This window comes from Petaurus breviceps, unplaced genomic scaffold (genome assembly GCF_028583685.1).
Source record: "Petaurus breviceps papuanus isolate PSGF00001 unplaced genomic scaffold, PetGlider_PUasm1.0 90825, whole genome shotgun sequence".
Lineage (NCBI taxonomy): Eukaryota > Metazoa > Chordata > Mammalia > Diprotodontia > Petauridae > Petaurus > Petaurus breviceps.
Genome location: NW_027187353.1, coordinates 3208669 through 3222090, shown reverse-complemented (window position 1 = coordinate 3222090; position 13422 = coordinate 3208669). Strand labels below are relative to the sequence as shown.

The following is a 13422-nucleotide window of genomic DNA, read 5'->3' as shown; positions in this document are numbered from 1 at the left end:
AGCACTCTTTGGTGCCCCTACACCTTGCAGTGAGAGTTAATTCCTGGGCCCCAGTCTCCTTCACTCACCCCAGGAAAGGAGAAACAAGCTGCACAAGCTCTGGCCTAGAGATGACCTCTTGGTTAAAGATGACTAGGCAGCGCAGGAAATTCTCATAGGCTTCTGTACTCCGCAGGGCCTTCCGGACCTTGGAGAAATAGGAGAGGGTAACAGTGAAAACAGGGAGGGACACGCACTGAAGGGGCCCCCACAATGCTGTGGGTACCATTCTCAGTGTGCAACACAAAACCTCACACTGCTTATCCAGAGGCCCACAGCAGGAATCTCAGGAATAACAGTACTTTCAACCACATTGCTTCAGCCCCGACCTGAAATTGGCCTCGAACAGCCGACAGCTGTAGGCTGCTGAGATGGTGCAGGCTGGATTTAGGAAGAGTGAGTGACTGCCTCACAGAAGTGAAAGCCAACAAGCACTCTACTTGCCTTGTGGAGTCATGAAGAGCAACCCACCATGGAGTGACAGATGCTCTCTGGGAGGGGCTATCAAAGTTATTACAGGGCTGATCCCAAATCATCTCAGGCTAAAGGTGCATTATACACTATTGTCAGCAGGGCCTATAACACTTGCTGACAATTCTAATGACAGCTATACTGCTGATGACACGAGGAGGCTATGAAGGGAGTTCAACAAAGGAAGAAATTCTCTATACCACTGCATAGCTTTTCTTAAGACCCCTCAAGTTTAGAGCTAACAAATCCCAGTTTTAGGCATATCACCTAAACCTTCCAGAAGTACACCAGAAGCCATGAAAAGGTCAACTTTCTCAAGGTCAAATATCCCAGCAATTAGAGGATTACAATGTGGCACCAATCTCCAACAGATGGGGATTTTTACAGACATCACAACTTGTCTGGGATTTTCATAATGGAGAATTCTTTTTGTTTTTTTGCCTTTTGGGGGGCAACTGGAGTTAAGTAACTTGCCCAAGGTTACACGACTAGTTTTTTTGTGTGGGTGTTAAGTGTCTGAGGCCAGAACCAAACTCGGGTCCTCCTGACTCCAGGGCCAGTGCTGTACTTGCTGTGCCACCTAGCCGCCCCTCTACAATGTAGAATTCTTAATGTTACTACAAGATTACATCTAGGTATTCTGAACAGCTTCTCCTCTCAGTGAATAAGAGAAAGCTGGATCTAGGTGGAACTGAATTCACACATCCACCCCCCAAAACAACTGACTGGTTATGGTAGCACATTTGGCTAGCTGTAACAAATTTGCAGGTAACACGATAAAAAAAAATATGACCATATAAAAAGACCAGGTAAATGGAGAGAGAGAGAGAGAGAGAGAGAGAGAGAATCTTCTTCAGGTACTGCTACCAACAATCAAAGCTGGTCCCAGAGAACAAGAGGGGAGGGGAGTGGAGGGGCTTCTTTTATAGTTGGTTTTTTGGAGTTGGGGGAATAGGGGGATTGATATTCAGAAACCTTTTATTATATCATAAATATCAATGAAACAAAAAAAGTGCTACCATTAAACAAACTGGACATGACACAAACTTCAACCCATCTATACATTCATTCCTCACCTTCTCAAAGAACAAGGATTCAGTTCCTACACCATGTTTGCTGGCTTCTGCCAAGGGCTGGTCCTTTAAGCTTAATAGTTTGGGTTTCTTCTACAAAAAAGAAAGATAAATTACAATCATATGATTAAGAAACTAAGGAGGTAAGAGCTTATTCTATTTGTACATTCAGGGGTCCATCTCTAACTATCTTCAACTAGCATGGAGAAAATAACGCCATGGAATCCTTTCTTTGCCTCAGTATGCCAAAGCTTTTCTTGATTTCATTTAAAGTTCACCAGTTTTCTTCTTCAATAAAATGTTCCCAGATATTTCAATTCCCTAATTTTCATTTCTGCAAACTGTTTAGATCCTATTGTAATGTTTTAAATATTACTTTTCTTCTTTTAAAGATTTCTTTAGTTTTTTCACAAACAGGTAGATTATTTATAAAAGGAGACAGAAAATAAAAACTGCTTAAGCAATTTTTTTTAGAGGATACAAATGGAATTTTGGGTTCAATTTAGATAGAAGTATTATATGATTACACGAGAAGTTAAATGATAATACATGAAAGTATCACTAAATAAGAAAAGAGTTGACAAAGATTACCAACTCTTTTGGAAGGGGGAGTAATATCCATACAGACTAACTTGAGATCACTTAATCTAAGGATTCTCTTTGAAGAGGATGCTAATCCAACCCAAAGCCATGCTAATGTGCTGATATTACCCTACATACAACAAACAAATTCAAGTTTAATAAAACCGATACCCAACTATACGTTATGAAATACCCAATTGATGGAAATAGAGTCACACATGGAACCACAGTACAACACACAAGAGGAACCACAGCCTATGAACAGCTTTTAAAAAGACAATCCTACCTCAAGCAAAAATGAATTTAATTACAAAGGAAAGTCAATAGAATAATTTCCAGCATCTAGTTCTTAGTGAGGAATAAACTACCTTACTCCTAAAAATGGAAAAACTGAAGCAGGAAAAGACAAATGGAGTTACAAACTCCCAAGACAGGACAAAGCTCCCACATGGGGAGGTGACAGAGAACAGGAGGAGACTTTGATTTGATGACCTAATTACTGCTACACTGGAAATTAATAGAGAAGGACAGATAGCCCAAACAAAGAATACATACAAATGATGAAAATTCAACTTGATTGATGCCATGGAAATTATACTAAAGTACATTTTAAAAAAAGACAAGACACAGGAAAAGTAGCTGTGTAGCCAATAACTATAACTAGCCACGGGGTTAGGAGACCCAGGTTTAAGCACTCTCCCGGCCACATGTTGGCTATATGGTCACAGGCATGGCATCTGCCCTCTTGGAATGCAGGCAGCTCATTCAGACTATAAACGACAGAGCTGTTCATCCATGCTGCTAGAGGGAGTCTCCCATGCTAATGAGATCAATGACAGGTCTGTCCCCAACATAAATTATACTTCTTCAAGGGGTCTGAGTTCAGCGAAGATGTGATCACCCACCTCTCTGAATGCTTGCCACCTAGGAGACCCTGATACAGAGTCAGAGAAAGGGCCTCCGACCTCACCTTCACAGGGGGAGTAGTGCCAGTCCCAGAGTGGCGGCGGATCTGACAGCCGTTCTGGCTGGGTCTTTGCTGCTTGTTGTTCAGCTGGGGTTTCTTCACAGTGCCTCCATGATCATTCCTCACAGACTCAACCTTCTCTGCAGTCGTCTTACTTAAAAGCTGAGTAAGACACAGATTATCAGAGAACTCCATTTTGGGGTTTTTTTTGGGGGGGGAGTTAGTTGTTGCTAATTCCAAGTGATCTCTAAATGCTACTCTACCATTTTGCTATAAACCAATCTACAAGAATTTCTACACCAAGAGAGTTTAGTTTTAAAGCCCATCACTGAAGCTAAACAGTCTCCAAACCCCTTTTACTGGACCAAGAAACTGCCCAGGACACAAGTTTGTCTGTTGTTCCCTTAGACACCTATACTCATTGTGTCAATCCTAATGCAAAGCACTCACCACGGAGCTATTGGCATCAGGGAGGAACTGCCCAAACTCTGACAGGAGGTCTTCCTGATTTTTAAACAGACGGGCCACCTGTGCATACACCTCCTGCTCTGTCAGGGCTGGCGTGTAATTCCCGCCAGCTTCCTTGGCGTTCCGTTGCTCCTTCTGTCACAAGAGAGGAAGGAAAGCCTGAGCTCCCTGTCTGACATGCTCATATCACTCACATTCCCAGGCCTCTGACCTTATCACTTCAACTGCCTTCACAGAGGAGGGAAGAAGCTGACCTTCTTGGATCTGGTTCTCCCTGAGGGTTCCACAGTCATCAAGATAAGAACAATTGTGAATGGCAGCCTCTTAAAAATTAGGGCAGGCATTCCCAATGCCCATGAGTTCACAATCAACTGACATAAAACTACATGTGGAATTTTTTTTCCTTATTCCACTATTAACTGTACTATACAAGTGATACTCTAGACTTCCTACGTATATAAATATTCATTTCAAACAGAATCAATCTTTAAAATCTTTTGTTCAATTGCTTCAGGATAATTACATCACGGAAAAAATCTGGCTTAAATATGTTAAGCAGAGTTACTGATTGATGATTTTCAGAAAGAGTCAAGGGATATATTAACATGGTTTACGTGAGCAGGACACTCTTACAGGACATTCTGGTTAAAGCACATTAACAAGACAGCTCTTACCTGATATGTGTGCAAAATCTCCAGAAATGCTTTATAGATATCTGGCTGACCCTGGAATCTATTCTTAATCTTGTTAACATAGTTGATGGCATGATTAAACTCCACAGGCTGATTGTTCTGTAAGGACGGGGCAGTTCCCAGGGAGATTGTCACAGGTGTGTGAGGTTGCACTGGTGGAGAACGTGGTGAAGCATATGGTGGGAGGGGAGGTGTCTGCTGACTGGCTGGAGCATGTGCTTGGAGCTGGGATGGCTGAAAAAAAATATTTCCCGCTTTAGGAACAGGAATGATGTGATTCAAATAGGCTACCATACCAGTAGAGAAAGAATATGCTTCCAGATAAACATATCATTTATTCAATCTTGGTATGCTGTATACATAGGCTAACAAAAGAGGATTTGTTGTTTTTTGTTTATTTATTTTTTGCAAAGAGGGGGAGGAGGAGAGAAATTATGATTTCATTAGTGTAAGAAAATTCCAGAAGAAATTTCATATACTGACACAGATAAGCTACTATTCCTATTCCACAATGTAGTTTAGAAGGTTGTCTAAAGGCATTAAGTTGATTAAATAACTTGACCAGGGTCATATAGCTAGTCTATATCAGAGGAAGAACTTAAACTCAGGTCTTTCTGAAGGTCACCTCTCTGTCTACTCTGCCACCAAGCTACCTCTTATAGCTTACAGGACCTAGTCGATCAAAATTTGTGAGAATCCCTTGTGGGTTAACAAGGGCAAACAAAAAACCTCTCAAAGTGGATTATTCTTCATTTACCTAAATCAAAGGATCTATGATTTCTCCAGGGCAGGATAACGACTTATGATTTCTCAATAAAGCCCCAGGAAGATGCCCAAGGCTCAGAAGGGTTAAATGCTATGGCCACAGTGGCACACGGAGTTATCTCAGTCTGGATTCGAATCCAGAGCCCAGCATTATCACTATCTGCCACATTACCTCTGAGTTCTCTATAGACTTTATGTTTTATTTTTGAAATGGAAAAAAAAAGTCTTTTCTATTGGTTTTGGTGTACAAAGTTGAACCATTCCACAAGTAAAGAAGCCGGCATATTGAACTACAAACAAATTACTCACATCCACAATTTCAGACATTTTTCAATGACCTCTTTGTCAAAGTGTTATGAGAACCGAGACAATGTGTTTCAAAAGTATTTCTCTGACATGAATGGAATGTTCCCAAGTCCTCACCTTGCTGATTTTGGCAGGTGGCGGCTGAGGGGCTGGCTGAGCAGGGGTCGGGGTGGACTGGGCTGATGGCTGGGAAGGATGCTGAGGCTGAGCTTGAGGCTGAGGCTGGATGCCATGGGTGGGAATCTGGTGAACTTGGCCAGGAGTTGTTACATTCACCATATCGTTGGTCTGCACCTCAATTTTATAGCCAGGAGGTAAAAAGGTGTTAAAGCCCATAATCAAATCAGGGTGGCCTTTAAATAACTGTGACACCCGGCTAATCACTCCTGGAGTATCAATACTGAAAAGAAGAAAGAAACGTTACAAATTACCTAAGAACTACCCAGAGACCACACATATGAAATATACCAAAATGACCATAATTTCTCTGAAATTCACTATAAAAGTAATAGATTTTTTCAATAAAGAACCTGGTAAAGAGATCAACCGCAAATGCTTCATTCTACAAAGCAAGAGCAAAGTCTAGATCAGTAACTCATTTTTAAGAAGCTCAAGTTACTCCTTGGGCTACACTATACATGTGTATGTTATGTGTATAGTAGAACATCTATATACTATACACTATACTACATACACTGCACAATTTAGTTAACTTCTATTTCACATATATTAATAATTTGTGTTATAAGAACACCAAAGAGTCTCAAATTCTTTTTTGGAATTATTTAGATCAATCTCAATAAAGATTTCTCAGGAGAGAGGAAAAATTTGATGAAAACTTGGCTCCCCAAAGTTGGAAATCTGGCTATTAAGGAGAAAGAAAAAGTGCTCAGCACTCTACCTGTCCCACTATTCCACGGAAGAAGCTTGCACTAATGGAGATCCAAACCTAAAAAATCCTTCCATATCCCCCAAAATGGCATTAGACTTCCTCCTCAAACACTCCCATCTAAACACAGGACATCAGGATAGCTGTAAAATGTCTTTTTACCTTTGAGATTTAAATTCCTTCATGATGTCCAGGAAATCATTGTAGACCTGAGGTTGACTACCAAACTGCAGCTTTACCTGGTCAAGATAGGACAGAGCATCCTCCACCTACAAAGACAAACCCCACAATTATCCATCCAAAAAATTAAGCCACAAGCTACACAGTGATTTTTTTAGCTAAACATAAAACTCAGAATCTAAAAATCCTAGAAAATGGATAAAAAGAAAATATTAAGGATATTAATCACCTATTCAAGGTCTTAAATAATTAAGGAATCATGGGGGTAAGCCCCATTTCTGAAAACGTGAGTCAAAAGACAAACATTTCCTCATATCAGTAAAACATTCAACAGAACTTTTTAAGGAAGCATGGCATAATGCAAAGAATGTTGAATGTGAAGTCCAAGAACCTAGATCCTCAGCCCCTAGTCCAGTGATTTCCACACTTCAGTACCTGTAGAGCTGAGATCTCCAAGCTATGTGTAGTCCTTTCGATGATGCAGACTGTAACCCATTCCATAATCCGATCTGTATCTTCCAGAATACCTCTTATAATGTACTGGAAATCATCCTCAAGATATTTTTGCAATGTATAGATACTAGTGGAGCATATAAGCTACTCATTTATTATTCCTCACTTTCATTACATGTCTAGTCCACTGATTATCTGACCATACATTTCTGTTATTCTGATTATCCTAATGATTTCTTCATGGGTAAAATGTTACAACCTACTCATATCTACCACGTGCCTCTGCTGCTAGTTACTGTCTTTTAATTCAACTCAGCAAACACTTGAGTATTTCTATGAGAAAGACTTTAAAAAAAAAATCAACAGATAAATCATGTAATGAAATAAAGGAGACCAACAGAGTCTTTAAATGACTTTACCCCAGCAAAAACCTGATTTCCTTGTCAAGCAGAAAGAGAGCAGCCAAGGAAAAAAGAAATTAGAATAAAAACGCATTTGTAAAACTCCTACAGAACAAAATGGCAGACTATGAGCAGTATTGACTCCTAAAGGAATAAGACCACTGAGAAAGTTTATGCTGATGGTAACAGTTTTGAGAAGAGGGATTAACTCTCAGAGTATTTGAAAAATAGGAGAATATCAAATTCTTGGTAAAAGTCTCAAGACAGTATCACTACCCCAGAAGAGAAGGGCAATAATAGATAACTGAATCCATCATCTCTCCATGGATTGAGGGCTTCCTTCATGAAGATTTGAGGAGAAATAAGCAGGCTTCTACAAATAATGCTCTTTAGAAGATCACAACTTTATAGGCTAACAACTGACTGGAAAGTAGATCGCACTGTTTATTTGCTGATATTTTAAAAAATGTCTTTAAAACAAATGAAGGAGCTGCTCTCTCCTTCTCCTACTGAGAGTCTTAACTCACTCTCACTTGGCCAATACTCCTCCTTCCTCCCTCCCTTAGCTGACTCCACCTCAAACCCCAGAGCTAAGACCTGGTGGATCCAGTTGGGATGGGGCCACCCAGTCTGTCCTTCCAACCTTTCCCAGGGAGTAAGTTAGATATCTCCTGGCCAAAAGTATTCCTAAGGGCCTTCAGCAACACTGTTCAGAAGACAGAAAGCCCACAGCTTTGAACTGGCCCTAGCCCTAGTGGACAGGAAGTTGTATAGGAAGGGTGGGTAGCTAAGTACATTAAGCCTCCCTCTAGTAAAGTGGTGATGGTTCTCACTCTGGCTGAAATAAGATTAGTTTGAAGGTGACATTAAAAGATCAAGGGGGAGGACTCCCTACATTTTGGCCTCAGGGTGAAGAGGACAATAGGTAGGACATCTCCTTTCCTGTTTCTGCAACCCATTAACACCTACCTGGTTATACTTTCTAAAAAGGCAAACATCCTTTCCTTCACCCCTCCCTACAAGGACATAAACTGATCATGTGCAAAAAGTAAATGAAAATTAAAAATTTGTTACAAAGTAAACACTCAACAAATATTTGGTGAACTGAATTAAAAAAAATAATAATTCAAAGATATATTCTTATCCCAATAAGGAATATAGGCAAATACAAAAAATAAGATAATGTGGATTACTTGAAATTGAAAAGTTTCTGTACAAATAAAGTTAATGCATCTAGGGTAACAGGAAAAGCAGGTGAGTGGGAAAAAAAAATCTTTGTATCAAGTTTCTCAGATAAGTGTTTGTCATCTAAGATACATAGGACAACCAGCAGATATAGAGGTCATAAAACTATTCCCTCATAGAAGAGTGTTCAAAGAATATGAACACACAGTTCTAAAAAGAATTGTCAAATATTAATCAAATCACTAATAACAGGAGATATACAAATCCAAACAACCCTAAGACTGGCAAAGGTGACAAAAGATGGAAATAGTCAATGTTGAAGGGACTATGGGAAGATGGGCAAACTGGTATATTATCGGGGAATTGCAAATCAGTAAATCATCTTGGAAAGCAATTTGAAATTATGAAAATAAAGTAACTAAACTATCCCTTGACCTAAAGGTTTTACTACTCACCATATATACCCCAAGGAGATCACTAATGAAACTATGAATATGATGAATACAAAAGCATGAAAAGACTTACATAATTTGACACAGAGTGAATTAAGCCAAACCAAGAAATACACATTGTAACTTCAAAAAGTAAATGGCTAGGTAAACAACCATAAAATAATTTTTAAAAAGTCAATGTCTGCAAAATTATAAAGAATAAGTATGTGATAGATATGTAAAGATACCTCCATATCCACTCTTTTGTATAAGTGGAAGGCCCACAGATGTGAAACACTACATATATTCTCAGATTTTTTTCAACATTCTAATTGGTTCTGCCAATTATTTTTCTCTTCTTCCTTTTCTTTCTTTAAAAAAATTCTCCTTTGTTACACGGGAAGGTTCTCCAGGAGGAGAAAGGAAGAGGGACAAGGGGAAATTTAGGCAACATAAAAGAAGCAAACAAAAAATACTAATAAAAATTTATTTTAAAAATCAGCAATGTAGCACGCAGCAGTCCCTTTTAAAATCTACAAGTCTTATGCAAAGGCATCACCTAAACATAGGTTTAAAAAGAAAGGGGGTTACCTAGCAACTCATCCTCATTTCCCAATTCCCTTAAGTTTTTCTTAATGGTGTCCATACATATGATTAATTGTTATAAAGCAGCTATGGTGTGAACGAAGCAATAAATTTGGAATCTCAAGACCCAGGTTCAAAATGTGACTCTAATGCTAAAATTTATGTGCTCGAAACCAAGAGGGCAATAAAAGAGGTTCTCAACAGAATGGTACTACATATCCTGTAAGGCTCCTTCCAGGTTGAAATTTATTATCCACTGCATATAAACACCCAAAATGCTAGTATTAAAGTGTTGGTAAAGAATGTATATATGCCCACACATTTTTCATTCATTTCCTTATTCAATAGCTTATAGATAATTCAGTCATTTCTTATAAAAGTTCAAATCAACTGCTAATTCTGATTCAACATCATTGCTATTGAAAAATTGTCATTAGTAACCTGAATGATGGAACAGGGGGAAGCTCATTCAGTTTGTGAAAGGCAACTAAGTGGAAGTATTAATTCCTTGAGAAAAAGGAATAAAATCCAAAGCGATATTATAAGAAAGGAGTAATCTATAAACTACACACCATACAAAGATGGTGCCAATGAGTACACTATATGATGCTAACTGTAAAAAATACAACTAAAGTGGAAATCTCCATGCAGAAAACACATGATAGAAAATGCTATCTGTAGGTTTGGCAGGAAAGGAAACACAGTACTTCTCTTTAAAAAGCAAAAATGAAATGGATTTCATTAAAACTTAACATGGAGGGGTGGCTAAGTGGTGCAGCGAGTAAAGCGCCAGCCCGGAGTCAAGAGGACCCGAGTTCAGTTCCAAGCTCAGACACTTACCACCCGTACAAAAAAACTAGCCATGTAACCAATTTCCTTCCAAAAGCCCCCCCCCCCCAAATTAACATGGATAAACAAGAAAATCCTTCCCCAACATATAAAAGCACTGATAAAAATTCCTTGAGTACTGCATACATGTCTGGAATCCACAACTGGAAAGAGGAATATAAACCTAGTAATCTAGAAGTGATAATGATTTTGATATTTTTCGAGGACTTCAGCAGACTAAGAATTTGAAAATTCTAGAGTTTAATTATTAAGAGTAAAAGGAATGTCAACTAATAGCATTCAAACAGTAATGAATATTTTGCCGACATGAAAAAAAATTTTTTTTAAATAACCCAACATGCCCTCCCCCCAAATTAAACCTTTATACATTTTGTTTTTCAAAGAGAGGGGAAAAAAGATAGCATAGACACAATTGACTCCTGGAATATTTGAATATTCTCATGGACCTCTATTTCTTTTTTTTTTTTTAAACATTTATTGAGCCTCTACCATTTTTTTTTTTTAAGCAGTCAGGGTTAAGTAACTTGCTCAAGGTTACACGGCCAGGTGTTTCTGGGTGGGTGCTAAGTGTCAGAGCCCGGATTCGATCCCCAGGTCATCCTGACACTGGAGCCGGTCCTCTTACTCACTGTGCTACCTGCCCACCCCTGGACCTCTATTTCTAACATCCTTTAAGGTGTCTCTGTGGCATGGCAAGTGGCCATGGATTCTCAAAGGTCATGCTGGTAAGGTAGGTTCTTGCAGGGTCCACCAAGATGGTAAGGCCTCAATCACGACTTAATCATGGGCTATGCTTCACTTGAAAACAATCCTAATAAACACAAAGAGCTTCATCTCCAGAATGTTAGTCACAGAAAATCATAAAGACCAGATGCTAATGAATAGAATGTGGAAGAACTATATCAATGGAAGAAGAACCCAGAGATGAAATCAAGAATCTTAGAATATTTTAGTATTCTCACGGAATATCCCTTTGTTATAAATTATATGAACATATTACACAAAACATATATAAACAAATCACAGAACCCGAAAGCCTTGGACAGTCATCAGTAATATTGAATTACATTACACAATATTAATATAGAAACAGCTGCCATCAGTCACATGGGCATAAACAATCTAATATAGGTATCATAATGTTGGCCTTACCCACATTGTTTCTTCATAGCATTGGAGATTTGACAAACCTCACCAAAATATAAAATGAGCAAGACCACATGAGATATGACTGAGATGGAAGGGAATGATCTAAAACTTCAGTTCATTTGTCTCAATTCATATTGAATTGACCATGCTTAATGTGAAGCACATTATTTGAAGAGTATTTGCTATTTGCTTTGTTCATTTCAAAATTGTAACAATGACTGACATAGTCTCCAAAATTCTGTCCAGAAAATGATTAGGTGAAGCATGGTCAATTCAATATGAATTGAGACAAATGAACTGATTCAGAACTCTTGGCCTTCAGAACCATCTCTGTTCCCTCCCTCCCTAAGAAACTCACTTTGACCAATACAAAAATAAATTTGCATTCCGTGAGCCAGCACACACCCCTTCAAGGAAGGGATTAGAAACATGCCAATACCAAAGGCTTAAACATTTGTCAGAGTTCATTCCATGGAAAGAGAGCAATCCACATCAAGAACATCATGATTAAGTCAGATTTTTTATCATTTATTATCAGTATATTTATTGTATAACAAGCTACTATATAATCAATTGATAATCAATTTTCTCCTCAAATAGGATTAAATATGTGAAAAAAAAATACTCAGGCCTCAGGTGTTGTTTATATTAGTAAGATGGAATTTTCAAATGACAAACCGACATTTTATACTTCCATTAAAGTCGCATTCCCTATATGCAGAGAGAAAAGGCAGAGATCCCAAAATCTGAAATGGAGATGTGATAATATATTCAGAGATGTGACATTGAGTCAGGTAACTCCAGAGCTTAAGTGTCACTCTATGAACGTAATACACTTCTGCTGCACGAAAATCTACTGTACCCTTGGAAGTACAAATGCAGATATTAATACTTTATTCACAATTATAGCTTTCCTCTAAAACTTGACAAGGATTCCTCAAAAAAGAAACGTAATTTACTTATCCAGAATGAACTCTGTGAAGCCAACCAGCTGGCTCTCAAGATTCCAAGATAGCAGTAGGATTTACAATATTACCCTGTATTATCACAGGACTGTTATTGTAAGAACTCATCAAATATATTTATTCTGTTCAGAGCTAAAGCTTCAGTTTAAGATTCCAACAAGTGAATAAAAATGTTTTTAAAAGCTACTGTAAATGATGTATAATGTTGCTACTGCAAATGCTGTAATTATACTTTTCCTAAGTGAAAACAATTCAAGAAACAGGACTTTGTATACAGAGAGACTGTTAACTAAAGCTGACTTGACTAGAATTACAATGTGATAAACTTGATTTGCAAGAAAATAATTCAAACATTAATTTGGAGTCCCTTATTTTTTGAGTACCAGGATTTGCACTAACAGTTTGTCTCTCAGCTTATTTACACACTGCAATCTAGTACAGAATGGCAATTCCATAAACTGTAGAAGACATGAGGTTATGCTGTCATAATCAGAGATAATGAAATGGTGATTAATTTTATCAGCAATTTGTAGAACAGAGCAAACATCAAACAAGATTTCATAAAATTTAATCAGAAATCAAGATACACACTAGATCAGTTTACCTGCTATTCTATCACGTTCCAAAATTGCTGGCAAAACAACGTATCTAAGGAAATTTTTTCCCCCTAGATTTTAAGACATCCTAGAGTATTACATTCAAATCTCAAAGAAAGCTGAATCCTACCTTCAGCCTCTGAAACTGCTGTTGTCCCTGCACTGGTGCAGCTGGTGGGGTTGGATGAGCGTGGCTCTGAACCACCTGTCCTCCATGAGGCTGAACAGATGTTGTATGATGGTGGCCACTGTGAACAGTTGCTAGCGTGGGGCCATGGCTGCCCGAGCTCTGTGGCACAGCTGAAACCTGAAAACAAATAACTCTAGCGATGAGTCTTTGATGAACAAATTCCCCCCCAGCTTAAACACAACAAAG

General features: G+C 38.5%; 1 protein-coding gene across 2 annotated transcripts in view; it reads right to left on the bottom strand.

Annotated features, from left to right (window-relative positions):
• The window catches only part of SIN3A (SIN3 transcription regulator family member A), a 77354-nt gene that overhangs the window by 23520 nt on the left and 40412 nt on the right, over positions 1 to 13422 (bottom strand). For both annotated transcript variants that reach the window (XM_069071121.1, XM_069071122.1), the window contains exons 3-10: positions 13177 to 13353; positions 6415 to 6521; positions 5481 to 5763; positions 4275 to 4526; positions 3583 to 3735; positions 3136 to 3294; positions 1587 to 1676; positions 69 to 187 (exon numbers count right to left, since the gene is read on the bottom strand). In XM_069071121.1, coding sequence (XP_068927222.1) covers positions 69 to 187; positions 1587 to 1676; positions 3136 to 3294; positions 3583 to 3735; positions 4275 to 4526; positions 5481 to 5763; positions 6415 to 6521; positions 13177 to 13353 — 1340 coding nt within the window. The remainder of the gene's footprint in view (positions 1 to 68; positions 188 to 1586; positions 1677 to 3135; positions 3295 to 3582; positions 3736 to 4274; positions 4527 to 5480; positions 5764 to 6414; positions 6522 to 13176; positions 13354 to 13422) is intronic.